Source organism: Tyto alba, unplaced genomic scaffold (assembly GCF_018691265.1).
Source record: "Tyto alba isolate M040663 unplaced genomic scaffold, T.alba_DEE_v4.0 Super-Scaffold_6, whole genome shotgun sequence".
NCBI lineage: Eukaryota > Metazoa > Chordata > Aves > Strigiformes > Tytonidae > Tyto > Tyto alba.
The window spans coordinates 1,299,330-1,325,573 of record NW_024881327.1 but is presented as its reverse complement, the minus strand read 5'-3'; the positions used below and the strand labels follow the sequence as shown (position 1 = coordinate 1,325,573).

Sequence of the window (26,244 nt, the reverse complement as noted above, 5' to 3'; positions counted from 1 at the left end):
AGTTGGACATAATTTTTGATGTTTGAGCACACAAATAAGTGTGTAGATACTAATGTGAGATCTACAGTACAGAGTGCAAATATGGTGAGGTGGTAAAGTGTAAAGGTTTAACTTAGGAAGACAATACCACCAGACTTTCTGTGAATCCAAAGATAATGTGTTGCTAAAACTTCTAATTCACACCATCACATCTTTTGTATATGCCACGTATGATTATACAAGATACTTAAGAAAGTTTTCAAACTTTGAAGGGTATATGTTTTTGGCATCTGGACTCGTAATGCAAGGGATTGCTGCTAGGAGTGAATAATATCTTTTGCTATTATTATTGAGCGTGTAAGGATTATGTTCATGATAAACGCCATTACCATTATCATCATTATATCCTGTATGTTCATCACTGTCATAATTTTATTTTCCAATATCCAGTTCAAATATCATAGATCTCTCTCCTCTAAGGTCTAAATCTTCTGTTTCCAGACCAATATCATGACTGAAGTTACGAGCTCTGCTTGTTCAGTGCACAAACTAGTCTAATTTTGCAGATGTGGAAAGGGAAATATTTCTCTATGAAACTGAATGTATTTAAGGGGTGGAGGATAGGGGCAAATTGAGTCTCTGTAGGCATTGCACTACTATGCTGGAATAAGCCCCAGATCACATCCCAAAAGAAGAGCCTTACATAGCAAAGAAAGTTTTGCACAATCAAATTTGTAGATAAATCAGTCTTTGAGCTCACAGCATGGACAAGCACCTACCAGATCAGTGCTTAAATAACTGCATCATGATTGAATTTTTAATGGATAATGCCTCTATTGACATTTAGAGATCCTTTTATTATATGCACTATATCAGTGCCAAAATTTATTCTTATTTCATTATTTTTTCCTATTCTGACCCTTCTTTGCAAAACTGATTTTCTGAACATGTAAGGCTGTTGTGGTTTGAGCCTACTCAGCAGCTAAATGCCACACAGCCGCTCACCCACCCTGCCCCCACTCGGGAATGGGGAGGGAATCGGAGGGGCAAAGGGAGACTCGCGGGTTGAGATAAAAACAGTTTAATAACAGTAACAGAATAACACACTGACAGCAGTATCAACGGGTAATGTACAATACAGCTGCTCACCACCCACCGACCGACCGACACCCGCCTGCTCCCAGCCAGCAATCCCAAACACAAAGCCACCACAGCAACTCTCCCAGAAGTGGCAGCCCCTCCCGGCCCACTCCTGCCTTTATATGGTGAGCATAATATCACGTGACATGGGATATCGGCCAATCGGGGCCCAGCCCTCCAGCTGTGCTCCCCCCGCCCCCGCACACAGGTGAGGGCACTGGGCCCTGGGGAGCCCCTGGGGTCTCAGGGTGCTGCAGCTCCTCCCGCTGCCAGACCAACGGGAACTCTAGGCCAGCCCCAACCAGGACAAAGGCATAATATGATAATGAAGGTTGTGCCTCAGATCATTAGACTTGCATGTTTTCTTCAGTGCACATCAGTAATTTGGGGAGCCAATCTGAACTGCTGAATAGGGATCCAGATTCTAAATTCATTAAGCTTAGACCAGTTCAGACCTGGAATGCTAGTTTATTTGTTTGCTTGTTTTTCCCAGCAGAACGCAAATTGCAAATGCATATTGATATTTAGAATCCTTCATGGACCAAAGTTCAGAGGGAATAACCACTGGAATTGTTATTAGTTAAAACTGTTTTAATTTTCTAGAATCATTATGATCTTAGGTTCAGCCTTCACAGACAGCCAGGGTCAGTTCACCTCTAAGCAGACTACAGAGTCCCAGGCATCCTCCGACTCATAGAGATATGATTACATGACTGGCTTCATCCTCATTTCAGTACCTGGACGCGTACCTCCCACTCCCTGGGCTCTGGTTTCCACTGGAAAGGGACCTACCTAGGTAGGAGCCACAGAAGGCTGGCTCAAAATGGGGAAGAGAGTAGCATGGACCAGAACTGGAGGCACCCTCCACACAATCTGACGTTCAACAACCTGATTATCAATGAGCCACACATGCTCATACAGCATGGTAATTAGTTAATGAAGGCTAAATTGGCCAAAAGAGCTTAGTTTCTTTGCAATTCTGGTAATGCTTAATGACCAAAAGTGATTTTGCTACTTAAATTGCCTTGTACCTGCATTAGGTACATCAATAGGAGCTTTGTCAGAGCTGTTGGATCAAATTATTAATTTGTGCCGATATTGAGACAACTTCGCTTACATTACCCTAACTTCTAACTAAAGAGTTTCTTCAATGTGTACATTTAATTTTTGTTGAACAAGAGGATGTGTTAAAGCAGATGTAAAATGTACAGTGCTGCACTGTAAATGTCAGAGGCTAAAAACACGTCTTTCCTGTGGCATATGAAATGTATCCATGTAGCTATTTTGCTCATGTTTCTCTCAAAAGCAACTGAATAGTTTTTGGTCACCACAACTTGGTTATGTCAAGTTAGAGAAAAAGGAAGTATTTCTGTTACTTTTCCACCTCTCTTTCCCCCTGTTTTTACCACTGAAAAAATGCCAACAAAATATGCTTTAATGGTTGGTATCTTAACAATTTGTAAAGAGTTCCAGAGAACCATTTTTACAGCATAAATCAGACTGATAATAATCACCATAACACATGTAGTTAGCTTGGAAGCTGATGATAAATTCTGAATGTCGTGCGTCATGGAGTGGTAATTGTCACTTCTAATAAAGAGCATCTTCTAAGACCTTGTTTAGGATGTACAGATTAACATTCTTTCTGAGGAGATTTATCAAGATCATGATCAAGTCTCTTTCTGCATTTTTCTTGCCAGGGATAGACTGCTTTCATATTATTACTCTTACTGGATTACATTATCCAGTAACACTTGCAAACTTACTTGAAAAATTACAAAACGTTTTCTGAACGTGCTAGGGAATGTATCAATGATACTTCCTCACTGTCTTCATCTGCCTGAAGCCATCAGTGTGGAAGATTTATTTCTACTTCTTATTTACTATTTTGTCAATCTGCATTCATCTGGTCTCGTCCATCTGCAAGTGTTGTCACCTGCACTAGTAGAGGTGCTTTGTTATTTTTAATTTTTTCTGACATTTAGGCCATTCGAACTAAGCTGAGATTTACTGTCTGCCAGTCCCATCAGCACTGTGAACATAAGCTCTAGCACATGGGTTTGTGCAGCTGTTCTTCAGCATGTGCTTCGCACTTCAGTCTTCACGTCCTTTCACGATGCTCTGCTTCACTTTCAGCACCACTACCCATGGCAATGTGGATGGCGTGTAGAAGGAACAAGAGATTTTTAGTAACTACCAATGACCAAAACATTTTGTTCACAAAGGAAGATAATTGTAAAGCATAGATAATTCATAATGTAATAATCCAAACCATTAAATTAACGCCAATATTCAAAATTCTGGTTTCATTCACAACTCTCCTTATCTGTGTTATGGTGCTTGGATTAGTAAATACTTGATCCCTGCTTTTATGTCATTGTACAGTGATAAATATTGCTCACTAATTATATTCAATTCCATTTTCAGGTAGCTTTTACAAATGAACTTGCTGAAGAAAAATAGCAGAAATTGAGGTCAGAATATTTTTACCTATTAAGCTTCTTTGTTATTAATGAGAGTTTTTAAAGTACTTAAATACTTCTCTCTCATTGTTATCAAGGACTGTTCAATGCTTGAAGACTTTTAGCATTCTGGCCATTACTTACCGATTAGCTTATCTGACATAGTGTTTGCTTGTTAATGACTTTTCTCTACTTAGTTTAGCCATATCATTTAATGAGAACTCACAAATGTAAGGAAGGAAACTTTTCTAAAAGCACCTGACTGACTACCATTAATTTCTCTCACTTCAGATAGAGAAGCAAAGTGATCTTCAGAGATTAAATAAATGGCATCTATTTTCCTAATGCTCTGCAACATGTGGCTGAACTGTGAAAATTTTAGATTATGTAGAAAAACCTTCCTGCCAGGTGTCTGCAATTCATAGCTGTCTGAAGTTGTTAATGTGAGGAATTGTTACTAAAGCGTATATTCCCAAATTATCCTTGCAGGGATGAATTGTGCAAAGTGCAAAGAACATGAATCTTTCTGTGAGGTATTTTTGAAACCAGTCTTTGCAGTTTGGCTTCAGCAAGAACATTTATAGGATCTAGATTACACTTAGGGAGAAAATTTCCGTTCCACAACACAGTAATTTAATTGCTATTGCAGTATGTATCATTCCATGCTTCCCATAAGCATTGATCTGTGGTAACATCAGTCGCAGTTTTCCAATTCTACATTGTCCTGCAGACAGTTCAGATTCAAGAGCAGGTGTTAACGTGGCAATTAAAGGGGAAAACACAGTAACTGGGTAGAACACAAGTCATTTAGATGACAAGAAAAATAAGGAAATACAAACTACTGTGATTTAGAAGAAAAAAAAAAAAATTCAGCAAAGCCTGGATCTGTGTATTTGTGATGGGTCAGATGCTGCACTGTTTGAAACTGAGGTGTATAACAGAAAGTAAACAAAGAAGCAAGTTTTTCTTTACATGCAGTTTTTATGACTGATGAAAGAAAAATCTGAGAGAAATTATATTGTGGATCAGATGACTATACACAGCTATTTCTGCTCTTCTATATTAGCTGAAGTTTTCCAAGAGAAATCTAGTGCAAGGCAACCATTTTTTAAATGTACATATATTCACCTTGTTTGTTTTTTGTTTTATTTTTGTTTTTTTTTTTTCAGAAAAATTCAGAACATTGATAAAAACTTATTGGGTGTTTGAAAGTGCATGTGGGAGTACTATAAAATATTAAAAAAAAAAAAAAGTTTTTGTCCTGCAGAGTCTTTTTAGTTCAGACAGTTTTGAAACTCTTACATGATATGAAATACATGATGTCATTCCAGCGCTGAATAAGTGTTTTACAAAGCTACCAATAGTAACCATTCTCCATTTTTACTAAGACAAGCACCTTTTTCACTCAGAAATATGAAAAGGGGATTAACGTTAGCTTTTAATAATGAAAAATAACAAGTGATGTCTGTCTTTTTCCCTAAAAGAATGCCCACAGTCTGATTTTATTCTTTAATCTCATGTAACCATAGCTCTAATAACAATACAGTGTGTGAAAACATATGAATACATAATTAACTGACTTTAAAAATCCTTCTCCATGTTTTTGCAATATGTCCATTTTTGTCCAGGAAGAAAGATTGTGAAAAAATTCAGAACTATAGAAAAATAAAATTAAAATAATCAGAAGCATACAATAGATTCAAAGTTACAGATGTTATACACAAATACGTTTAAAACCTAGGTGACGTTTTGGACAAACAAACAAACTGTACTTCACTGGAAAAAAGAAACAAAAGTTTCTGTAGCCTGATGATAAATTTAGCAAAAACACCAAAGTGTAGACAAAGTACTTAGAAAAGCTCAGTCGTGGCATTAAATTGACTCCTACTGTTTTTCCAAATCTTACTTGTATTAACATCCAACGTCTTGATAGTGAATTACTTCCTCAGTGAACATTATTTTTCAAAGTGTTTAGTGTTCTGTTTCTTCTTTAATACTATTTGCCAGGTTACTTTTCTGAAGACATTTTGGTGTATGTGTCATTTTTCCTCATGTCTGTGGATAAATTCATGGCATGTAGTTGTGGATGAGCTACCTGCTTCACTTCAGTGGGTGGATCCCAAGGTACTGCTTACATTCAGGGACTCCAAAGATGTGACTTAGAATAAGGCCTCTCGTGCATATGTTTGCCATATGCATATGTTCCAGCAGGTAACTTTGGTTCAGAAAACTTATCATAAAGAAGATAGCTCTAAGTTTGAGTGGAATTATTTGTTCTCAGCTTTAGCCACCTGAGATGGTAATTTTTTTCACTTTTGTTGTCTAACCGGTCACTGGAGTGAGACAGCAGCTTCAGAGGGAGTGAATTTCCCACCTGCTGTCACTTCCCGTCCTCACGTGTATACACACACAAGTGTGTATACACACACAGGTAAAGTGTTTTGTATTATTAGCGGGCTTTGTCTTAAAGACCTGGTGCTACCTTCTTCAGTCCTTAGGCTGCAACAGCTCATTGGAGTTAGGAATTTCCCTGCTTCCCCAGCAGTTCTTAAAGCTCCTCCTGGCAGTGACTCTTGAGCCCTTCACACTCCCCAGAAATGACGCCCTGGAAAAATGAAATGAGTCGGGAACTGAATTGGGGTCCTGCAGTACCTTGGCAGCTCGGTTAACAGCAGCTCTTGCAGAGATTGTACCTGACTAAGGTTTAGTGAAGCTCGTTCCTGTCTGAGCCATCAAACAGAGATGGCATTATAAATTCTACCTCCTGTTCTTCTGTATATGCTGAAGTTTTCCCCGTGAATTATCTGTGTTATATGAAAGTCCTTTTCAGAAGATCTTGGTTTAAAACAAAGTGCATTTTCATAAACTTGGTAGATGTATAAAGCTATTGCTGGTGTGTGTAAAGCTGCCTCGGTCTTATGGCAGATACTGAATCATTACACTAACAAGCCCTAAGTCCCATGGTAAATCGTTGTCTGATGAAACAGATAGCTCAGGTGTTCAGAGGCTGCAAAGGGTCTTAAAAGTAAAAACAATATTGACAGTGACGAATAGATGAAATACTGCCTTGCTGACTTTGTTGCTTTCAAAGTATTCTGCCGAGTTTTACTAGAGTAGTTGCTAAAGAGAAACACACAGTAGGATTATTGAAACAAGAGATTATAAAAAGTCACTAGGACATGTTCAAAGGAAACTAAAGTATTTTTTATTTTCTCACATTCAGTGAGATCTTTCAAAAAGCACAGTGTAAGTGTACTGTTATATATACAATTTAGTAATGGAAAACAAAGGAACACACCGCTGTATCCAAGAATTAGAATGTATTGTTAATCTAATGTTTTAATTGCCTAGTCAAAATACCACCATCAGTTAATTTAGTGTAATTTAAATTGTATTTACACTTACGCAAGTTATCTAATTGTTCCTTGTTCTTATTAAATATCAATTAAAATAGCTGTAAGCCAACATCCTGTTATGTACCCTCTTCTCTGGTGTTATGCTCACCCTCTCCATGATGCATTTCTCCATTGAGTTGAGTTCTTTGACAGCAGGAGTATGAAGTTGAGGGTAAGGGTTTCTCCCTCCCAGGGTTAGTTACATAGTTTTTTTAATCCTTCTCTGTAGATGCTGTGATTTCCTTTTAGGGGGAGAACCATGCAACTACACAAAGCTAAACAAAATGCAGCACAATAAAAATCAAATAATGTAACTAAAGTTCAGAAACACAGGATAAGCAGCAGCCAATTTACCACCAGTAATTGTGGTGCTGCAGCTAGGGCAAGCTAGACAACAGCATCAGATCTTTAAGCAAGTTGCACATATGGTCTGTGTTTCTTACATGTTTTTACAGGTGCAGTAAATCAGGGTACAGGAAGTTCAAGACACAGCATAACAAGTCCTATGTCCTGATGTGTTTAATTTTTTTTTATAAAGATAGAGCCCTATTGCTAGCACTTAGCAATGCCAAATGGAGTGGTCCACAGAGCTCTTCAATCCTTACTTCTCTTGAAAATGAAATTTACACTTGTGTAAAGCTCTTGCTTTAAAGAATTGGCTGGTAATCTTAATAGACGGAGCGCATTACCTTTGTACCGAGGGAAATTTCCTGTTAAGGATGTCTCTTATCCTTGAGAAAATTTCCTCTGGGCAAAATGAAGCATGTATCAGTGAAAGAAACCTGGTAGCATGTTATTTCCTTCTGAACATCTCCAGCTGTTCATTTGGAAATCGGGTTCATTTGTATTTCATTTGTCTGTGAGTTTTAAGACTTCTCCCTTTCACTCCAAGCTGCAAAGTGAACCAGATTACAAGATGTATTGCTAAAATGCAGTCTGCCTTTTATAACAGAACTAAAAGCCCAACATTTTCTTCAGCAGAATGATAGCCTGGTATGAATAGAAGTCATATTCATTTCAGAATATTGTAGTTACTCGTATTTTACCTTTTACTTATGTACTCTCTAATGTTTTGTTTTTTATAGTTTTTTCATATTCAGCTTTGCCCACTGTAACTTTTATTTACTCCCCGGTTATTTTTCTGTGCTCTTATTTCCTTTCAGCTGCTTCCAAGAAAATAAGAACACAGAAACATAATTCTAGGAAAGAACTCAGAGCTCTTGCTCTCAGGTAGCTTTGAAATTAAGCTAAACCTGTTTCTTGACCTATAAGCACTGTCACAGTTTACTTTTCAGAGCCTGACAAGTATCTGCCACTCCAGCTGATAAGTGAATATAAGAATGTCTTAGCTAATCAGAAAGCTAATCAGAAATTAATAATTTCTAAAAGTAAATCCACTGAATGAGAATAGTTACAACATGAGTATGTGGATCACTGGTGGCACTGTTCCTCCGTTTGCTTGTACCTGCTTTTACCCATACCTATTCTGTTTGGTTTTTACGTGTAGTACTTGGGCCTCAGCGATGCCTTTACAAGAAGAGCTAAAAAACAAACCTCAGGGAATAAGTTATTAAAAATTAAACAAAACCCAACAAAAAATTAAAGAAGTGATTACAATATTTCCATGGAAAAACTACCAGCTCTACAGGTCAAACTACAAGTAAAATGCAAAAACACTTGTGTTTTTCCCAGTCAAGCCATTGCTGGAGCTGCCATAGAAATTAATGAGTTGACTATTGGAAAGGGACGGGTGCCCATGTGATTCTGAGTAGTTGGAGGAGGTTATCTGTAATACAGAACATCTCTTGATATGTGACTCACACAATGAATAGTTTTCCCAGGGAGAATATTTTCTGCCTTGATTTTTTTTGCATTGCACTTACATGCTTACCACAGTCGATCTTCATATGGTTGGTTGTCCATTTGAGAGTGCAGAGGACACATTGATTAAAAATATTAAATGCTTGCAGCAAATGGCAACAACTTTATCACTCCTTTTATTACAGCTTTTTTAAAAATACTTCCTCTGCTAAAGGTGGGAAACGTCACACCAGCACAAAGTTAGGAGTAGTGTAAGTGACACACTATGTGTGAAGCACATTTTCAGTTCAGCAAGAAGACGGTGAAGGGAAGATGGATATGGTTCTGGTCAGGACCAGTGGGGCTTCTTGGATCAGCCAAGATATTGACAGTCTGTTGAATACTTAACATTAAAAGTGCATTAAAATTAAAATGAGACAATCTTTTGTTTTTCTGTTCATATATTTCTTAAATTCAGACATTTCTATTTGTCGTGGTGTAGGCCTGATTGACAGCCAACCACAATGCAGCACCTCTCTCTCCCTTCCCCTCCGGCAATGAGAAGGGACAGAGAGCCAGGCTTGGGGTTCAAGATAGGACTGGGATGGGGAAAAATCCCCCTTTTATGATCACGAGCAAAAGGCAGACTCGTTAGGGGAAGAAAAAAAAGAACATACATTTATTACAGACACTGACAACACATAACAGAGTAAGACAGTGAGAAGCATTGCCACATCTTGAGAACACCTTCCCCCCACCCCTCCCTTCTTCCCAGGCTCAGCTCTGCTCCCGATATCTCTACCTCCTCCCCCAGTGGCACAGGGGCAGGGAATGGGGGGTGCAGTCAGTGCTGCCACTTCCTTCATGTTCGGTGAGGGGACTGTCCAAAACTTGTTACCCCCTGCTCCATCGTGGTCCCCCTCTCACAGGAGACAGTCCTCCACAAACTTTCTCTGACTTGAATTCCTCCCATGGGCCGCAGCGTTCCCCACACTGCTCCGTCATGGGTCACTAACTTCCTCCGACTGGATTCTCTCCCACGGCTGCAGCCCTTCCCGAGCTGCTCCGGCGTGGGACTCCCCCGCATGCTGCAATCCTCCCAGCGCTGAATTACAGCAGCGGGGCTGCCTTTTCCCATGAGACCCCGGCCTTCTTCAGGCACAGAACCTTGATCAGGCGAGCAGGAACAACAGGCTGTAAATCAGTGTCTGCTCCACCGTAGATCTCCATGGGTGGCAGGGGGGGGCTGCCCTGCCGTCTCCCCACAGGATACAGGAGGGTCTCTGCTCCGGCACACCTCCCCCCTCCTTTCTTCCTCCGTTCCTCCACTGACCTTGGTGTTCATGCAGCTGCAGCAACTCCTCCTCACAAGTCCGACTGCCCGTCACCACGTCCCTTCTTAAATACGTTATCGCAGAGGCGCAGCTGATTGGCGCAATTTCCCAAACAGAAGTGGAGCTGACGTGGAGCTGGGGGAGCTTCGAGAAGCTTCTCACAGGGGGCCGCCCCGATAGCCCCCTCCCCTGCCACCAAAAAACTCCACCACTCACTCAACCCAGGACACTATTATAGATTTAAATGCAGTTTTGGACAAAGTTATTTTTAATATGTTAAGGAAATCTGAAATACAAAGATTATTTCCTCTATTGAATCTATAATCTGTAGTTTCAACAGTAACAAAGGTATGAAAATTGCATTCAGACATAAACCAGTTAGTCCATCTTTAAGGATCAGTGAAATGCTGTAAAGCAGATACGACCAGTCCAGTTTTGAAATAGCTTTACACTTTCCAAGAGCAATGAGACATGTTCATGGCAATGATTTATTTTTCACTTGATAGCTGCTAATCCATTAATCCTCTACTTGTGAAAGACTTGAAAAGATCACTAGGAGGAGACTTTGTTTATACAAGTAAAGGCCAGAAGTAACAAATTCTTGTATTTTGATCTGAACCCATGTGTCTGTCCATATAGAGATGAACTGAGCCTAAGGCTTAGCTTTCCAATGGGATTTAGAACAGTGCATACCATCCTTATTCATTGTATCCAGAGATGACCATGTTGCATAAACTTTGCTAACATAATAAAGTAAAAAATACTACGTTATATCCTATGTCACATCCTCTGTCTTTGACATTGCAAGACAGACAGTGGTTTGGAGGAGGAGTGTTCAAAATAAATTGTATAAAAATGCATGCATGTAGTCTGAGCCTAATCCCATTGTCATTGTATGAAAGATGCTGCGTGTTTGGATCTGCTCATTAGTATTCAGTATCATATTTATTTATTAATTTATTTATTTAAACTTTGGATCTTAGCTGTTCATTTAATATTCATTATGTCTTTCTGTTTCTTAAATTCACATCCTTAATGAGGGAACCTGCCAGCCTAAAGAGGATTTGAAGAGCATCAGTGATACAGCAGAACAGTTGTGACAGCTGAGAGATAGAAAAAGACAGGTTGATCCAATGTGTAAAACAAAGAGAGAAAAAATATAACAAAGAAAGAATTTGATGTCTCCTCTTCCAAAGCTTGACTTATGCAGCAGCTCATTTATTTGTTCTTTTTCTTGTTTTAAATAAAAAGTGAAAAGCCAGTCATCTACCCATGAAAAAAATATGGTGTTATTGTTTCATTAATAGCTCATACTGATGTTAGGAGATGCCTAATTATGCATCAATGTTTGCTTCATTATGTAGAGGAACATCATCATAGCAGATTAGTCTATGAAGAGGGAATGGTTTCCTTTTTGACAAATAATTCTCATGCTTCAAAGTATGTAACCCAAACAGCAGTCTAATTCTTTCACTGTAAGATTTCTATACACCTAATTTTGGAAGCAAACTGTTTTTTGCAAATAATGAAAGAAAAAAAAAAAAAAAAAAAAAAGATGCCTGACCTAATCTCGGAAACATGACTCAGATTACTTTTCTTTGCCAGTAAGTTATCAGAAAATTCCCATGGACTGCAGCCTCCCAAAAACCTCTATATTAACTCTGTCTTCTTTCAGTGCACTCCTTGGCATAGCAATGACTCCAAAGGTTATACCACAAAAACGACTCACTTTTGCAAATAAATGAGTGAAACATTTTTCAAAACTGCAGTTCGAGTTTAGTAAAGACGGAAACTTTTTAGTATAGAAGTTTCAGAAGAAGGGAGGTATTTCCCTCTAGATTAAGTTGAAAAGAGTAAACTCTTGAAATAACTAAGATAAAATGTTTGGATGATGGAATGCAGCAATCGAGAAGGAACTGGATACTTGCTTTGACAGTAAGTGTTCTTGAAAATTGTAAAGGCCTGCATTCCAGCTGTGAAGAGTCTAGTAATGCCAGGTGCTGTGTTGTAGGAAATAAAATTCAGGAGATACAAAGGATATTTTAAAATTTATGCCTACATACTTAGTTCTAGCATTTGCACTACTAGGAAATTAAGGCCTGTTTCAGTAGGTTAGAGAAACCTTGTTGAGTATCTTCATGTTTTATCCTGCTGCATTATGCAGAGCTTAGGTAAATTCATCACACCATAGTAAAGACTCAGTGCCCCAGAACTCAAATTCCTATGTCAGGGAGGGAATTTTTAAAAAGACAAATGCTGGTACAAAAGTTGGAAGACAAGAGCAGCTTTTTGATATAATATCAAGCTTCAAGGAGAATAAGTTATTGCCTAAACTCTCTTCTATTTTGAAATCTCAGCTTCAAAACACAGTTCAAGGACTTCTATTTAGACTTCTATTTACAAGAACAAACCCATGGACTAGGAAAAAACACCCACTGAATTCTTGAGGAAGAGGACTAATAGCAAGCTCTGTTAAGGACCTGAACATTTATCCGGGATGGTTAGCACATAGGAAGGACAAGAACTACAGAAGTGTAGCATCTTCAGTTAGGCAGAAAGTTATTCAAATATTCTGTTAGGAAATGGCCATGTTCTAATATCTTTAAGAATAGTAGGGCCTAAGGTTTGCAAAGAGTTATAATGTCAGTAGAATTACTCTGGGAGATAAAAGTGTTTGGTGTAGGGAGTGTACCCGAATTTGATGCCACTTAAAAAGTAATTACACGATTTGCGTGACTTCTATGTCTCCCCTTCCCAAGGACTGCTGTTACTGTCCTCTGCAAATATAAGGTCAGTGCCATCCTCACAGCAGTGTTTCACCAGTTCTCCTGTACAATCTGTCCTTGGCATTTGAGAGGTTAAAAAGAGCAGTATCAGAGAAAACTGTTCTCTTAATATAGCACCTACTGTAAAAGTCAGTGATGTATTTTGGTGGAAAAACTAAAAATATATCAAAGATAGTTTCAGGCAAAACAGAGAAAATGTCAGTGTAAAGACAGGTCTCAAAATCTGCAAGACTGTTTGCAGTGCTAGTAAGATGTTCCAAAAAAAAGTCTTGCTTGACAGGTCATCGTTTACAATTTTTAATAATTAATATTGTCATAATGCAAAAGTGTGACTCTGAAAATGAGAGGATAGCATTTGTGAGTAAAGTATTGATCTCAAGGAAAGTTACACTTTCCTGAATTCACTTAAAAATAAAATTCTTCTAATTGGCCTTGCAGTCTGGAATAAACCTCACAATGTGCTTCCCTTGGGAACGAGTTACTGTACAAATACCTGTGTAGTAAAAACTCATGTTAAAAATAATCAAATTTTAATGCAGTAAGGTCACCCTTTTGACAGGTCTGTACTACATAATTGTGTCTAGACAATGATCTATACAGGAAGCTGTACATTTTTTTGTTATCTTACTGTATTCTTATCAGAGTTTCCCTGACAACTAATCCAGTTGCCCAGATTCTTGTTTGAGCTGTAGCCGCAGTTACATTCGCTGGTTTCGTGGTGTAAGAAAATGCCAAAGCAAGTGCATCCACCCACAGTAAAGTTTTGTTGTAAAAGAGCTGTCCATAAAAAAAGCTTTTGCAAGCTCTTCTGCCTTCCTTCTCATCACCGGAGTCGGCAGTATGTCCCTGAACACGTTCGTGTGGATCACATGAGGTTCAGGACTACCAAGGTGGTGCCAGGGACGAGGTCTTCTCAGCTTGGTTGAACTTATTCCATGAGCCATGCTGCTGCAGCGGTGTAGCTCTTCCAGGGAGCTAAATGTTCTGCGGAGTGCCGTCCAACATGAGTTGTATGGTTTCCTTTCACCCTTAAGGTCAGGCATGGCACTTTTAGTGCTCTCAGCCTGTGCACTTAGCAGGAGGACAAGCAGAGAGGAATGTAGCTTTCATTTCCTGTTCGTGCACTAAGAGCTCTCTCCTGTTTAATCTGCTGCATCATTAATTGGACTCAGTTTCTTGATCACATTCCAGTTCAGGTGATTATTATATTTACCTTGCAGCAAAAATAATTTCCTGCTAATTGATTTTAACTTCCCATTTAAGACTGCTTTGCTCTATGTTCTTAACCAACTTCCTCATCCAGCATATGGTAGTTGCATTGTATAATGTGTCATTCCTCTGGTGAACAAAATTATTCCTCCACATATTATAGCTGGCAAACCATTTGAATACAACCAGAGGAACAGAGTTATAAAAAATAAAATATTTCCTCACTCTTTTTTCAAAGATATTATCAGGGAAGCATTCAGAAATAGGCATGGGCACATGTGTGAAGAAGCAGGCCATAGGCTTTTTTCAGACAGTTCCAAAACTCTTTTCTGAACATGGACATTAAAGGGATGTGAACGGCCCGAATATATAAAAGATAATAGTTTTAAAATTAGAAACAAAGAAAAAACAAAGAAAGAGTCTTTATTTTAAATATTTTAATTTAAAAGGTCTTTTTCTTTAAAGGAGATATATTTAATTGTCATAGCTGCAACAGACAGGCCAAAAAGCAGAGGTGCCTACAAGGCATTTTTTAAGTTTGTTTAATTTTGTGTGTTAAGCATATAAGATCAACTAATAAGAAGTAAGTATTTAAGTTATTTTTGCCTCTATTTTAAAGTATAAAATACATTGAGTGTTGATTCGTTCCTGGAAGTGTTTAACTGTGATATGTAAAATACAATCTTAGTAATTTTGTTACTTTAGAGGCTTTCAGATGATGAATAATAATTAGATCATTTAGTCTTTATGTAAAAGGTAGCCCCACCTTTCTCTCAGCTGGAGACCCCTTTCTCAGTTAGACTGATGCAAATATAGCAAATGGAAGAGTCTGCTCTCAGCTGTGGAAAAGACGTGAGTTGTACTACAACACCAGTGAGAGTATCAACAACTACCTCATACAATTGGCAGTTGGAATAAATCCATAAAAACAAATGACCGTCTTTCATTCTTTCCTTATGAAAAGGGAAAATTCTGAGCTGTGTCTGCACTACCAACAAACTAGCAAACCAGCCCCGGCTGCTCATGGGGTGGTCTAACTTACTATGCTAAATTACTGAAACCTAAAAATGAAGCGTTTTGCTCCTTCCCCTGTTCACAAAGTCTGGAACGGAAAGGTACCTCAAGGGTTTAATGCTGCTTCCGTGGCATCTGTATAAGAAGTCACCACATCTTACACCTGAGTAACCTCCTGTGTTTATTCAATTACCTGATCACTCACCTTGTTGACAAAGAGGTCTTAGGTGCTTCTGTGCTGGCAACAGAGCAGCTGTGATAACAGTCACAATTACATGAGCTCAGGGAAGTGGAACAAAGATACACCAGGATCTCTGCATGTCTCCATTGACTGGAGTTATGGTCTGAGAAAGTCTCAGCAAATCTAGCTAGCCTCACAGATGTTGGAGTCCCAGTCACTACTTTCATGAATATATGAAAGCCCATACACTACAAAACAGGTTTGTTTGGAGAAGTTTATCTTAAGTCTATCATGAATGAAATCAAGCTATTCAGCTGCTCTGTTCAGCCTCCTGCTATCAGAAATGCTGACCTTTTCAGGCTGTGATAAAGGAACCTGCATTTACTGTCACGTCTGGAGATTCTTTCAACTAACAGGCTGTAGTTGAAACTCAACATCAAAATGAAGGTGCTATCTGGAAGTTTATATTCATTGATGTGCAAGTGATGAATGGAACTATTACACATGCAGGATACTCTCCATTGCCTTGTAATATATCATCCGAGGACTTTGGCTCATTAATATCAGAAAAAGAGACTGCATTTTGGCTTGCCCCAAGCCAGCTAATCTAAACGTAAGTTAGGAGAACAAGTTTCCAAGTGATTGGCACAAACGCCTCTCTAAACAGTGCTACTTCCAGATCACCAGTAACTACATAGATTTTCTCAAGGGATTTTATTCTTACATATGCAAACTGTTTGGAAGGAATGGTTATCTAGTGCTCAAATGAGATAGCTGTTAGCCAGTTACTGTTATACCAAGCAGTTATAAATTTTGCTCTTATTTATGAGTCTGTGTGAGACTTACCCTATACAACGGTTTTCACAGTACCTGTCTGCTTCTGGAACTTTAGTTTGACATGGCTATGGAACAGATGCTAAAGTCCATCTGGCAGAAAATCTCCCCATCCTTCATCCAGGATTACTGAGTCAAGACTAATTAAGAGCAAAAGACTTTGAAACTGGGTATCTGAAGAGAGAATACTATCACACTCTTCTAGATGCACAATGGAAGATAACCAAAAGACTGGGCAACCACTGGAAATGACAGTCAACTAGAATGGGTCACCAACTAGAAAAAGGTGCCACTTACATCTCTGAGAAAGAGAAAGAAATGGCTCCAGTAACTGCAGACCAACAAGCCTCAGCTTACTGCTTGAAAGGATCATGAAGCACATCATCTTGTTGGGTGGTACCTAGCCATCTGCAAATACATAAAGGACAAAAAAAAATAATATGGGATGGTCATCACGTGTTTACTAACTGCGAATCATGCTTGAACAGTCTGATTGCCTTTTGTGATGATGGTGGTCAAGGGAAAGGTGATGGATGTAAGTTGCCTTGACTTTAAGGAGTTATAGCCCCTGTAACTTTCTCACTGGTAGACAGAAGAAGCATGTGCTGCATAAAAAGACTTTTAGATGCGTTGGGTCAATGGACTCAAAGGGTAGTTAATCAATGACTTGATATCTGTTTGGCAGAATATCTTAGGTAAGTACTGGGGGCAATGTTAGTCAATATCTTTACCAATAGCCTGGATGACGAGACAGTGTACCCTCGGCAAATCTGTGGATGATACTAAAACAGAAAAAGTGGTTGACACATCAAATAATATAGTGTCAGTCCAGAGAAGCTCTAGGGTTGGGCAAAATAAATCTCATGAAGCTCAACAAGGAGCGTTAAATTCTGCACCTAGCTGAATAACCCAGTGTACTAGTAAAAATTCAAACTGGCAAGCTGGTGTGCCTTGAAGGACCTGCAAAGGTCATAGTGGATACTAAGTGAACAGGAGAAAGTGGGGGCCTTTAATCAGCAAGAAGGCAAACTGGATTGGGCTATGCTGGGATGAGAGTGAGCAGATAAAATGAAATCATGCTTTTTATTATATTGGTGCTACATACACCTGCAATTCTGCATCCAGTTTTGGGCTCTGCAGTTCAAGAAGGATGACAGAAACTGGAGGTAGTTTAGCAGAGGACTATCAAGGCTGTCATGGACCAGTTGTATGCGACCTTTGAGAAGAAACTGAGGAACCTGGGCTTGTTTAGTCTGGCAAAGCAGCAGCTAAGTGGTGATCTAATAACTACTCAAAGCAGCTTGGATGGGAATTGCACAGATGGCAGAACCAAATTCCCCTGGTATTGGCAGATGGCACAATAGGAGGCAAGAGCCCCAAGATGCAGCTTAAAATATTCAGTTTGGACTTTATGAAAAAGTTATTCACCAGAAGAGTAGTGCAGCAGTGGAGTAGCTTACCTAGAGGTGTAACGAGGGGAATTTTCCTTCTTGGAGTCTTCAACTTGGCTTGAAAAAGTGGCAGCTGACTTGGTACAGCCTTTGCAATATTTCTGCATCCAGCCGGCATTTCCAAGCAACCTTCTGCAAATAAGAAACTTGAAAGGAAACTGGAAGAAAGATGATGTACTCAAATTCATGGACTCACTTTGTATTCCCTCTTCAGATGGATTTGTTTTTATTGTAGCATACATACAGGCAGTAAAAGTAAAAATAGTGACAATGCACTAGAGAGATGTTGCTCTCTGTGCACTAGATAGCCACTCACTCAGTCCTCCCTGCCACCGGTGGTATGGGGAGGAGAAAATACAAGAGGTTTGTGGATCGAGACAAGGACAGGGAGGGATGACTCACCCATTATGGTCATGGGCAAGAGACAGACTCAATTGGTGAAGAAAAAGGGCATCAGTTCAACACCACCATGACCACCACTAATTTACCAATCAAATCAGAGTAGGATAGTGAGAAATACAGCCACATCTTAAACACACACACACACACACACCACCTTCCTGATTCCCATGCTCAGCTTTGTTCCCAATTTCTCTACCTCCTCCCCTATAGCAGCACAGGGGGGCGGGGATTGGGGTTTGCAGTCAGTTCATCACCCATGGTTTCTGCTTCTCCTTCCTCCTCAGCGGGAGGACTCCTCACCCTCTTCCCCTGCTCCAGAATAAGGTCCCTCCCACAGGAGACAGTCCTCCATGAACTTCTCCAATGTGAGTTCTTCCCAGAGGGCTACAGCTCTTCATGAGCTGCTCCAAGATGGGTCCCTTCCATGGGCTCCAGTCCTCCCAGCAACAGACTGCTCCAGAGTGAACTTTTCTCATTCATGACCTTCCTCAGGTGCAGCCACCTGCTCCAGCATGGGACCCTCCAGGGGCCACAGGTGGACATCTGCTCCACTGTTGGCCTCCATGGGCTGCAGGGGAGTAGCCCTGCCCTCTCACCATGAGCTGCAGGGGACTCTTTGCTCTGGCAAACCTTTCTCCTCCTTTCTCCCACTGACCTCAGTGTTTGCACAGGTATTTTCCTCACTCCCTCTCCTCCTCCCAGGTTCCCCTTCGTAAATACATTATCAGAGAGGTGCAGCCACCATCGCTAATTGGATAAGCCTTGGCCAGAGGTGGGTCCAACTTGGAGCCAGGAGAGCTTCAAGAAGCTTCTCACAGAAGCCACCCCTGTAGCCCGTCCCCTGCTACCAAAACCCCGCCATACACAAACCCAATACAAGAGGGCTATTTTGTCATTTGCAGCAGAAAACAAATAATAACTGAATAATCATAGGCCACTAAGTTTTCTTTATGTATTTTCTGTCAAGCTTAAAACTTAAACTAGGCAGAAATATTTCTGTCATCAAAAGATTAAGCTGAGGTGTTCCAGGAAAAATGTATGCTGAGGCCTCAGAAAAGGAATGGACAGTATTGCTGCTATTTTTAACCAGGAAGATAATCCTGTTTTGCAGTAAAGGACATAAAGTGATGGAGGTCCTTTTCACAATGAGAGCCATGGGTGTTGCATAAATGTACTTGCAGGTTTTTCTGTGCACATTGGGCACAAAGTGCCCTGCTGCTGGCTGGAGAGAAAATGACTGAGGAAAATCTTATTGAGCTGGCCTCATTATTGTTGCATGTCAAAACAGTCATTTGCTTTAATTTTCACCAACAGAAATGTTTACTTGCAGATTTTTTTACTGACCTAAGATCAGAGACTACTACAGTTTTGGCCACATTGCTTCCTCCCTTATGCCTGTGCTGAGGTAACAGGAGAGGCCAGCATATGCTTTCTACTACTGTAAATTTTTCTTGAACTATTTTTATATGGTTTATGTTGGGAATGGCACAACAGCTCAAATTACATACTTCTCAGTCAATTAAAAAGAAACAGATATAGTTCAGATTGTTTCAAGGCATTTAGCAGGATCTGTTGCTGTTCTTAATTATCTGATAATTTGCAGGTCAATGATACTATAACAGGTTCAGTACTTTTGGGCAGATACTGGAAATGCTACAGAGATTCAGAGGGTAAACTGTGTTACAGGCCCAGATTTGGGATGAACCTACCCAGCTGTCCAGAAGAGAGGCTTTATTTTCTTTTTATTTTTCCTTCCTCTTTCATGGTTCCTGCTGTAATCAAGCAAGTACTTGAAGACCAGCTCCAGCTTTCACATCATCTTTTAAGTCTGTCTTAACACCTTCTCAATAACCTTGGAGGAACATTGCTTTTCAAATAGCACATATTGCCACAGGGTAACAGTGTGATAATTAAATATTCCCTATATGCATCCCAACAGGAGAGAAGAATTATAGTTCTGGTTTTACTATGATTTTTTTTTTCCCCTGAAAAAGGCAGAACCTTGTTTTCCTATTTATTTCTGGGCACCAAATTAAGTAACTGGGTACTCCGCTTGGGTAGCTCTTTAATTACTATGACCAGGCAATTCTGTCTCTGCTATTACTTCAGAAAAACTTCTCCAGACTTCTAATGAAGACAGAGATGTCCCACACAAAGCAATTACAAAGGAGAATTTGTTTACAGGCTATCACTAGAAGAGACATAATGCTTCCCTTTATCATCACTTGTCATAGGAGTGACAGCCCATAAACCTCCTGCCCGTGCATTATTCTTTATTTGTCACTGCCTGTGCCAACTCTTGCCCTGGCAGGTGCCTGGCATGTGTCAAACATATGATTCATGGGTTCATTTGATCAACACTGTGAAGAGAAGAATGATGTATTTTCTTTTAAATTACAAATTAGACATTTACTCCCCATATCTAGTGACAGGAGCTCTGGCTTCTTTATATCCAAAGTGCACCATTTATAGTTCACTGTAGAATTTTAATACTGGCTTCTCTCTCATGCTTAACTCTGAAAGTGAAATTTATATAATATTACAGCATATAAATGAAACTGTCCTACCTCCTTGTTTTATTGTCATGGCAAGCTTGCTTGAACTGTTTCCTTTGGTAATAAATGGGCAGAATGTGTTGTCCCCTGGTCATTTAAAGGCATTTTTATTACAGGTTGCTGTCTATTTTACACACCACATAATAATTTCTTGCAGAGAATTTCTTTAGAGTTATAGTTTTGCTCTGACATTGATTGATGCATGTTTACTTAGGCAGTTGAGTTTACTTGTTTCTAAACGCATACTTGTAATATATAGATTTTGTGTGTGAGGTGCTTCTTCTGGAGATAATATTAGCAACACAATAATTGGGAACTGTGAGAAAAATGCAGTTATACTATAGGAAATACAATAACGCTTGTTTTTCTCTTCTGTGAAGAAAATTTATGGAGTTCTGTGAAAAAGGGCAGTTTATTTTTATATTTTTGGGAAAAGAGAAGGTTGAAAAAAAAATCAAAATTTGTTAGTGATTGCAAACACCTAGATCATTTGTTGATCAAAGCTGTTCCCATACAGAGAATTCTAAAGTCTTGTCTAGTCTGTTTTAAGCAGCACTTGAGCTGTGAAATTCCCAGGTATTGCATTTGTCAGAGCATCTATGTCTTCATGACCCCTGGCTCAAACACAGGCTCTTCTCTTGAGTAGCTAGCTTTTAAAGCCAGCTGCTGACTGCAGGTCCTGCAGAATTGCCATTTTGCTTTAAAGAGTCTCACCTATGATAATACCTGTATATTGAGTAATGTGTGAGTAGCTTTAATGAGTGGTTCAACATGGAAGATATGTATTTACTATTTATATAAGTAGTAGAAAATACTACAGTTTTCTTTACTACTGTTCTACCATCTCTGGCTGATACTCTGTGTTTGCTTACGCTTTAAGAGATTGGTAAGATTTGAAACAGTGTCACAAGACACTGCAGGGAAAAATACAATATGAGAGCACTTTCATATTGATTTAGGTTTAAAAAATCATTATTTATGGATTGAAAAGGGACTTTTTCCCCTCCACTTTAAGATATTTTCATTCTCACAACCATATTGGAGTTGGTCACTGAACTTAAATACTTCATGATGTTTTTGTAGTTATTGAGAATTTTTCCCAAATAAATTCCTAAACTGTCTTCTTGGCCAAACCTCAAAACTAAGGATACGGTAGATATTGTTACTGGCATCTGTTTGACTATGTCATGACCTATTGTTAGGATATTACTAACATGGAGCTGTTTTAATAAATCTAGATACCTTACGTATCTCTAGTGATCCATATACTTTGATTTCTATGTAGACCTGATCTTTTTATGTCACTTGTCTAACTAAGCTCTATAAAATCTAACACTTTTTACTTTTTTTTTCTTCCCAATTACTTCCAGGTATGTCTAAAGGAAGATGAATTTAGAATTCTGTGTGAACAAGGCGTGTAAATTTTGTTTGTATACTATTGATTTTTGCAAGTTGTTCTTTGAGCAACAAGGAGAAAATAATAAATAAAATTATTGTATTGTGGGACTAATTGAGTAGATAAAAACAATTTGGGAATATGTGATTCTGACATCAAAAGATGTGCTAGATGTTTTAATGTAGTTCTTCACAAATCAGATGACATGCTGTCTGAAATGTGTGAAGAGCTATCTGAGAGGAAGGGAGGAAGGTGGTGTAAAAAACTCTTTTTTGTTCCACAGAATTTCAGATATTATTCTGGGAAAAAAAAAAAAAAAAAAAAAAAAAAAAAAGAGAGACCTCTTTTCCTGAGTTTGCGAGGAACCTGAATGGAAGAACAATATGAACTACCATTGATTTCATGGAGTTCAAGCTCCAATACAACTGATGACAATCAAATTATATTATTCAGCTCTTTTGTTATTTATCAATTGATGTAAGAATAGAAAAGAATGTACCATAATATGATACTTTACATCATTTCTCCCTGAAGTGTTTTCCTGAAGAGATCGACACTCAGCTTTCAGACTTGCTTGTTGCAAGCTGTGAAAGGAATGAAATTAAGTCCTTTGTATGAGGCTAAATTTCACTGAATTTATTTGTCCCAAGACAAGTGATAACAATCAGAGTGCATGAAAAGAGTGCGTTTGTATCAGCTCATTTAAACATCAGTGGTGGCCATATCCAGACCATCTATTGCAAGGGCCTTACGTTAACCACTGTGACACCTACCTAGTGCAGCTCCAATTCGGGTGTGCCTTGGATTGCTGTACAGGCAACAGAGAGCCTGCCAACGCCACGGACAAATCAGGCTGACTAAGGCTCCTGCTTCTCTCCATCAGAGGGTTTAGGTGCTTCTTTGGTAGCTGCCTTCGCAGACAAAGAGGGAAACTGCCTAGAACCAGCTCACAGAGAATGGGAAAATGAGAATGGTCTCTGATACATAGCCAAATTCAGACCTATGTAGTAGGATCCTCTGATCAGTCCCATCAGTAAACCTATTTCTGAGGGCAGGCAGGTGAAAAGGGAGGATTTGCACTGTAGCCAGGGTGTTAAGTGCTTGCTCCCATAGTTGGAGAGCTGTGTTCCGGCTGAGTGACCTGAATCTTTTTATTAGTTGTCTGTACAGTGTGCAGCGATGTGGTCTTGTTCTTGGTGCAAGGTTCCTATTCACTATTCAGTGCAGACAAACTGAAGACTTGTGGGTGGAAGAGATCAGAGTAGCAGGATGAGATGTCCTTAGAGAACTACAGGAAATTTCCAGTGTCTGAGGACTAACAGAAGCTATGGTACCTAACAGATTAGGACTGATATGCTTTGGAAATATATATTATCCTGTCACTTTGAAACTGTTTCATTTTTCATGGCTACAAGATGATACTGTTTACAATTTAGGAAGAAATCCAGATTGACATCCCTAACAGACATTCTTATATTACCTGCAAGGTCTTTGTATCTTTGTTTTTAAGGTCTATTTCCCTTCTTCTATACTCCTGCGCTATGGGAATAACCTCAGTGGAGCTCATAAAAACAGGAAAACAGTTTGATAAATATACACTTTATATAGTCTTGAATATGGGCACAATATCATCTAAGACTAGATTTAACCTCAGTTCAGTCATGATACTGAATTGTATCTGGTACCTAAAATGAGTCAGAGTGCCCTTGTCCCGGGAATATGGTTGGCTGGTCATACAAAGACCACCATTCAAAGGCACAATATATCTCTTGTCATTGTGACTGTTGGGGGATTGTGTGGTTTTTTATTGAGTACAATTGAGTGAGTAGCAAAATGGGACAAAAAAAGGGATACCTCTTTTCCTCTTATTTCAGAATATAAATGTACATTTTACAGTCAACCAGAGTAGAAGACTGATGCTTATCTTTTGATAAACATCTTTTTGGTGTTTATCTGAATGCAATTTTTTTTTTTTTTGGTGTCTCAGACTTGGCCTTCCTTACTTGACCTAATACTTCTCCCAGTTAGTACTATGAACAAAACCCACTTTCTTGACTCAGCAGGTCTCCAAAATGTTGAGATTCTCCTCCCAAAACCCCCACTCTGTTCTGTAATCTTTGCAGGCTGCTGTTCCCAGATCTTCAGCTGCTCCCCTTTCTGTGTCAGCATACATCAGGATTCCTCAGTACAGAGGAGCATCCCATGCAGTACTCTCCCACTAAATACATATAATCACACACCAGTGTTTCTAGTCCTTCCTAATCTGCAGGTAGATTTGTAAAATCCTGTGTGGTGGTCAGCTAGGAAGGAAAGGAGCAGAGATAAGAAGGACCATGTGCAGGGAGTTCTATCTCAGTGGAGCTTGATTTTATTTTAACACAAGATCCTGTAGTCTCTGCACCGTGACTTCTTTGCTTGTTGCCTTTAATCAAGGCCTGTACTGACCATACAAGTCCAAAGAATTAGCAGCTGATGTAAGAAGCAATCATAAACAGACAAACCCATTTTAATGAGATTCATCTTACAATCCGTAGCATCACTAAATGTGGCTAATCGCCATTTTTAATTGTTGGAGACTATCCTTTTCTCTCCCTCTTTCCCTGCCAAATTAAATTATCAGATTTTTCCAAAGTAATGAGGCCAACAAGCTGAGGTGTTATATCAAAGACAAAAGACCAGGATTTCTTTTGTAGATGTACTTAGGAAGAGTCAAAACTGTAGGATGGTTTTTGTTGTTTGGGGTTTTTTATGATTCTTGGTACATGTTTCTAGTCAGAAGAAAAAATGTTCCCAAAGATGCTGTTTTGTGATACAAACAGAGCTAGATTGTGCAGATAAGAGACTCTGTCAACTACTCTATATTTGCAGCTTTATTTTATTAGGAAGCCAGCTATTCATTTGCTTCACGCAGATATCCAACTATTAAAATCCTGTTTCCCTTCCCATTACAAAAACAATCTAATCATGCTAGTTTAACTCTTACTTTTTAAAAATTTCTTTTCATGCATAGTTCTTCGTAATTAGTTGAGATAGGAAACCCACTTGGAAAGGACACTGTTTATAAAACGGCATGCCAGAATGTTTATCTGGCCTTGGGCTGCAGGAATCAGAGGATGGATGAATATCCTGCAGTTGTTTTGGCCATGATTATATCGTGGATGGCAGGTTGCCAGTAGCAACTGCAGTAAAAGGTCCAGAGTGTCAGTGTCTTCCTCTGTGTGATAAAACAGAGAACATTTGCTGTTTCTGAACTGTCTCAGGGAGGATTTGTGGCAGATTTTGGAGGACTTGAAGTAATAAGAGATGGAAGTAGATAAGCTGCTTGCAGGTTGTATGCCAACCTGTCCTGTTGGCTCCTCCAGGCCTGGCACCACTGACGCATTTTTTTGCCCTTCTTTCTAGAACATTTAAAAGAGAAGCTGGAGGAATACATGGTCCGTTTTGCCAAAGTGAGGATTGTACGTACCAAGAAACGAGAAGGGCTCATTCGGACCAGACTGCTAGGAGCCTCGCTTGCTAGAGGAGAAGTCTTGACATTTCTGGATTCTCATTGTGAAGTCAACGTGAATTGGCTGCCTCCCTTGCTTAGTAAGTGTATGAGCTTTCATCAGACACTAAAATTAGACTGCACAGCATAGTTTAAGCAATTGAAACCATGTCCCACAATAAGCAGGACATACACTGTATAGAAGCGTTTGGAGCTCTGCTGCAGTGTCTGAAGAGTCAGTATGAGAGAGAGCTCAGAGAAGTGTGAGCATCTCCGTTTTATAGTTCTTGTGACTAAATAACTGGTAAAATTTTGAAGTATCACTTTGACCTATTAGAATTACAATTTATTTTATTATTACTACTATTAAATACACTAGTAAATCTAGTATTATGCTATGCCTTTAGTATACACCTGAAAACTTTTGTTATGCAGGTATTGTACTTCTTCCTAGTCCTCCACATTCCATTAAAACACTTCTTGTTGTAAATGTATCCAAGACCTCAGTGTTAAATCCAATAACAACTGCATTCACAATAGGAAGCTCGGAAAGAATGATTTGCTATTGACTGCTTTGCTGGATTCCAGCTGCAGCTGGCAAAGCTCGATTAGTCGAAGGAATGGAAAGAATCAGTTACTTTAGTCTAGGATTTCACTTCAGGAAAAAATGGCCCCTTTTCTACACACCTGACTACATGCAAAGGGTATGTGCTTTGCAAAGTGAGTGCTTTTTGCTAGCAAACACAAGGAAAATTTCTGAGTTTACTATTAAAAAAATCTGTGTTAATTAAAAGAGTATATCATACATACATGACAGGA

At 39.2% G+C, this 26,244-nt stretch overlaps 1 protein-coding gene across 1 annotated transcript in view; it reads left to right on the top strand.

Annotated features, from left to right (window-relative positions):
* GALNTL6 (polypeptide N-acetylgalactosaminyltransferase like 6) overlaps window positions 1-26,244 on the top strand; it is a 503,407-nt gene that overhangs the window by 385,720 nt on the left and 91,443 nt on the right. Inside the window, exon 5 of the mRNA XM_042808290.1 lies at window positions 25,341-25,526. Coding sequence (XP_042664224.1) covers window positions 25,341-25,526 — 186 coding nt within the window. The remainder of the gene's footprint in view (window positions 1-25,340; window positions 25,527-26,244) is intronic.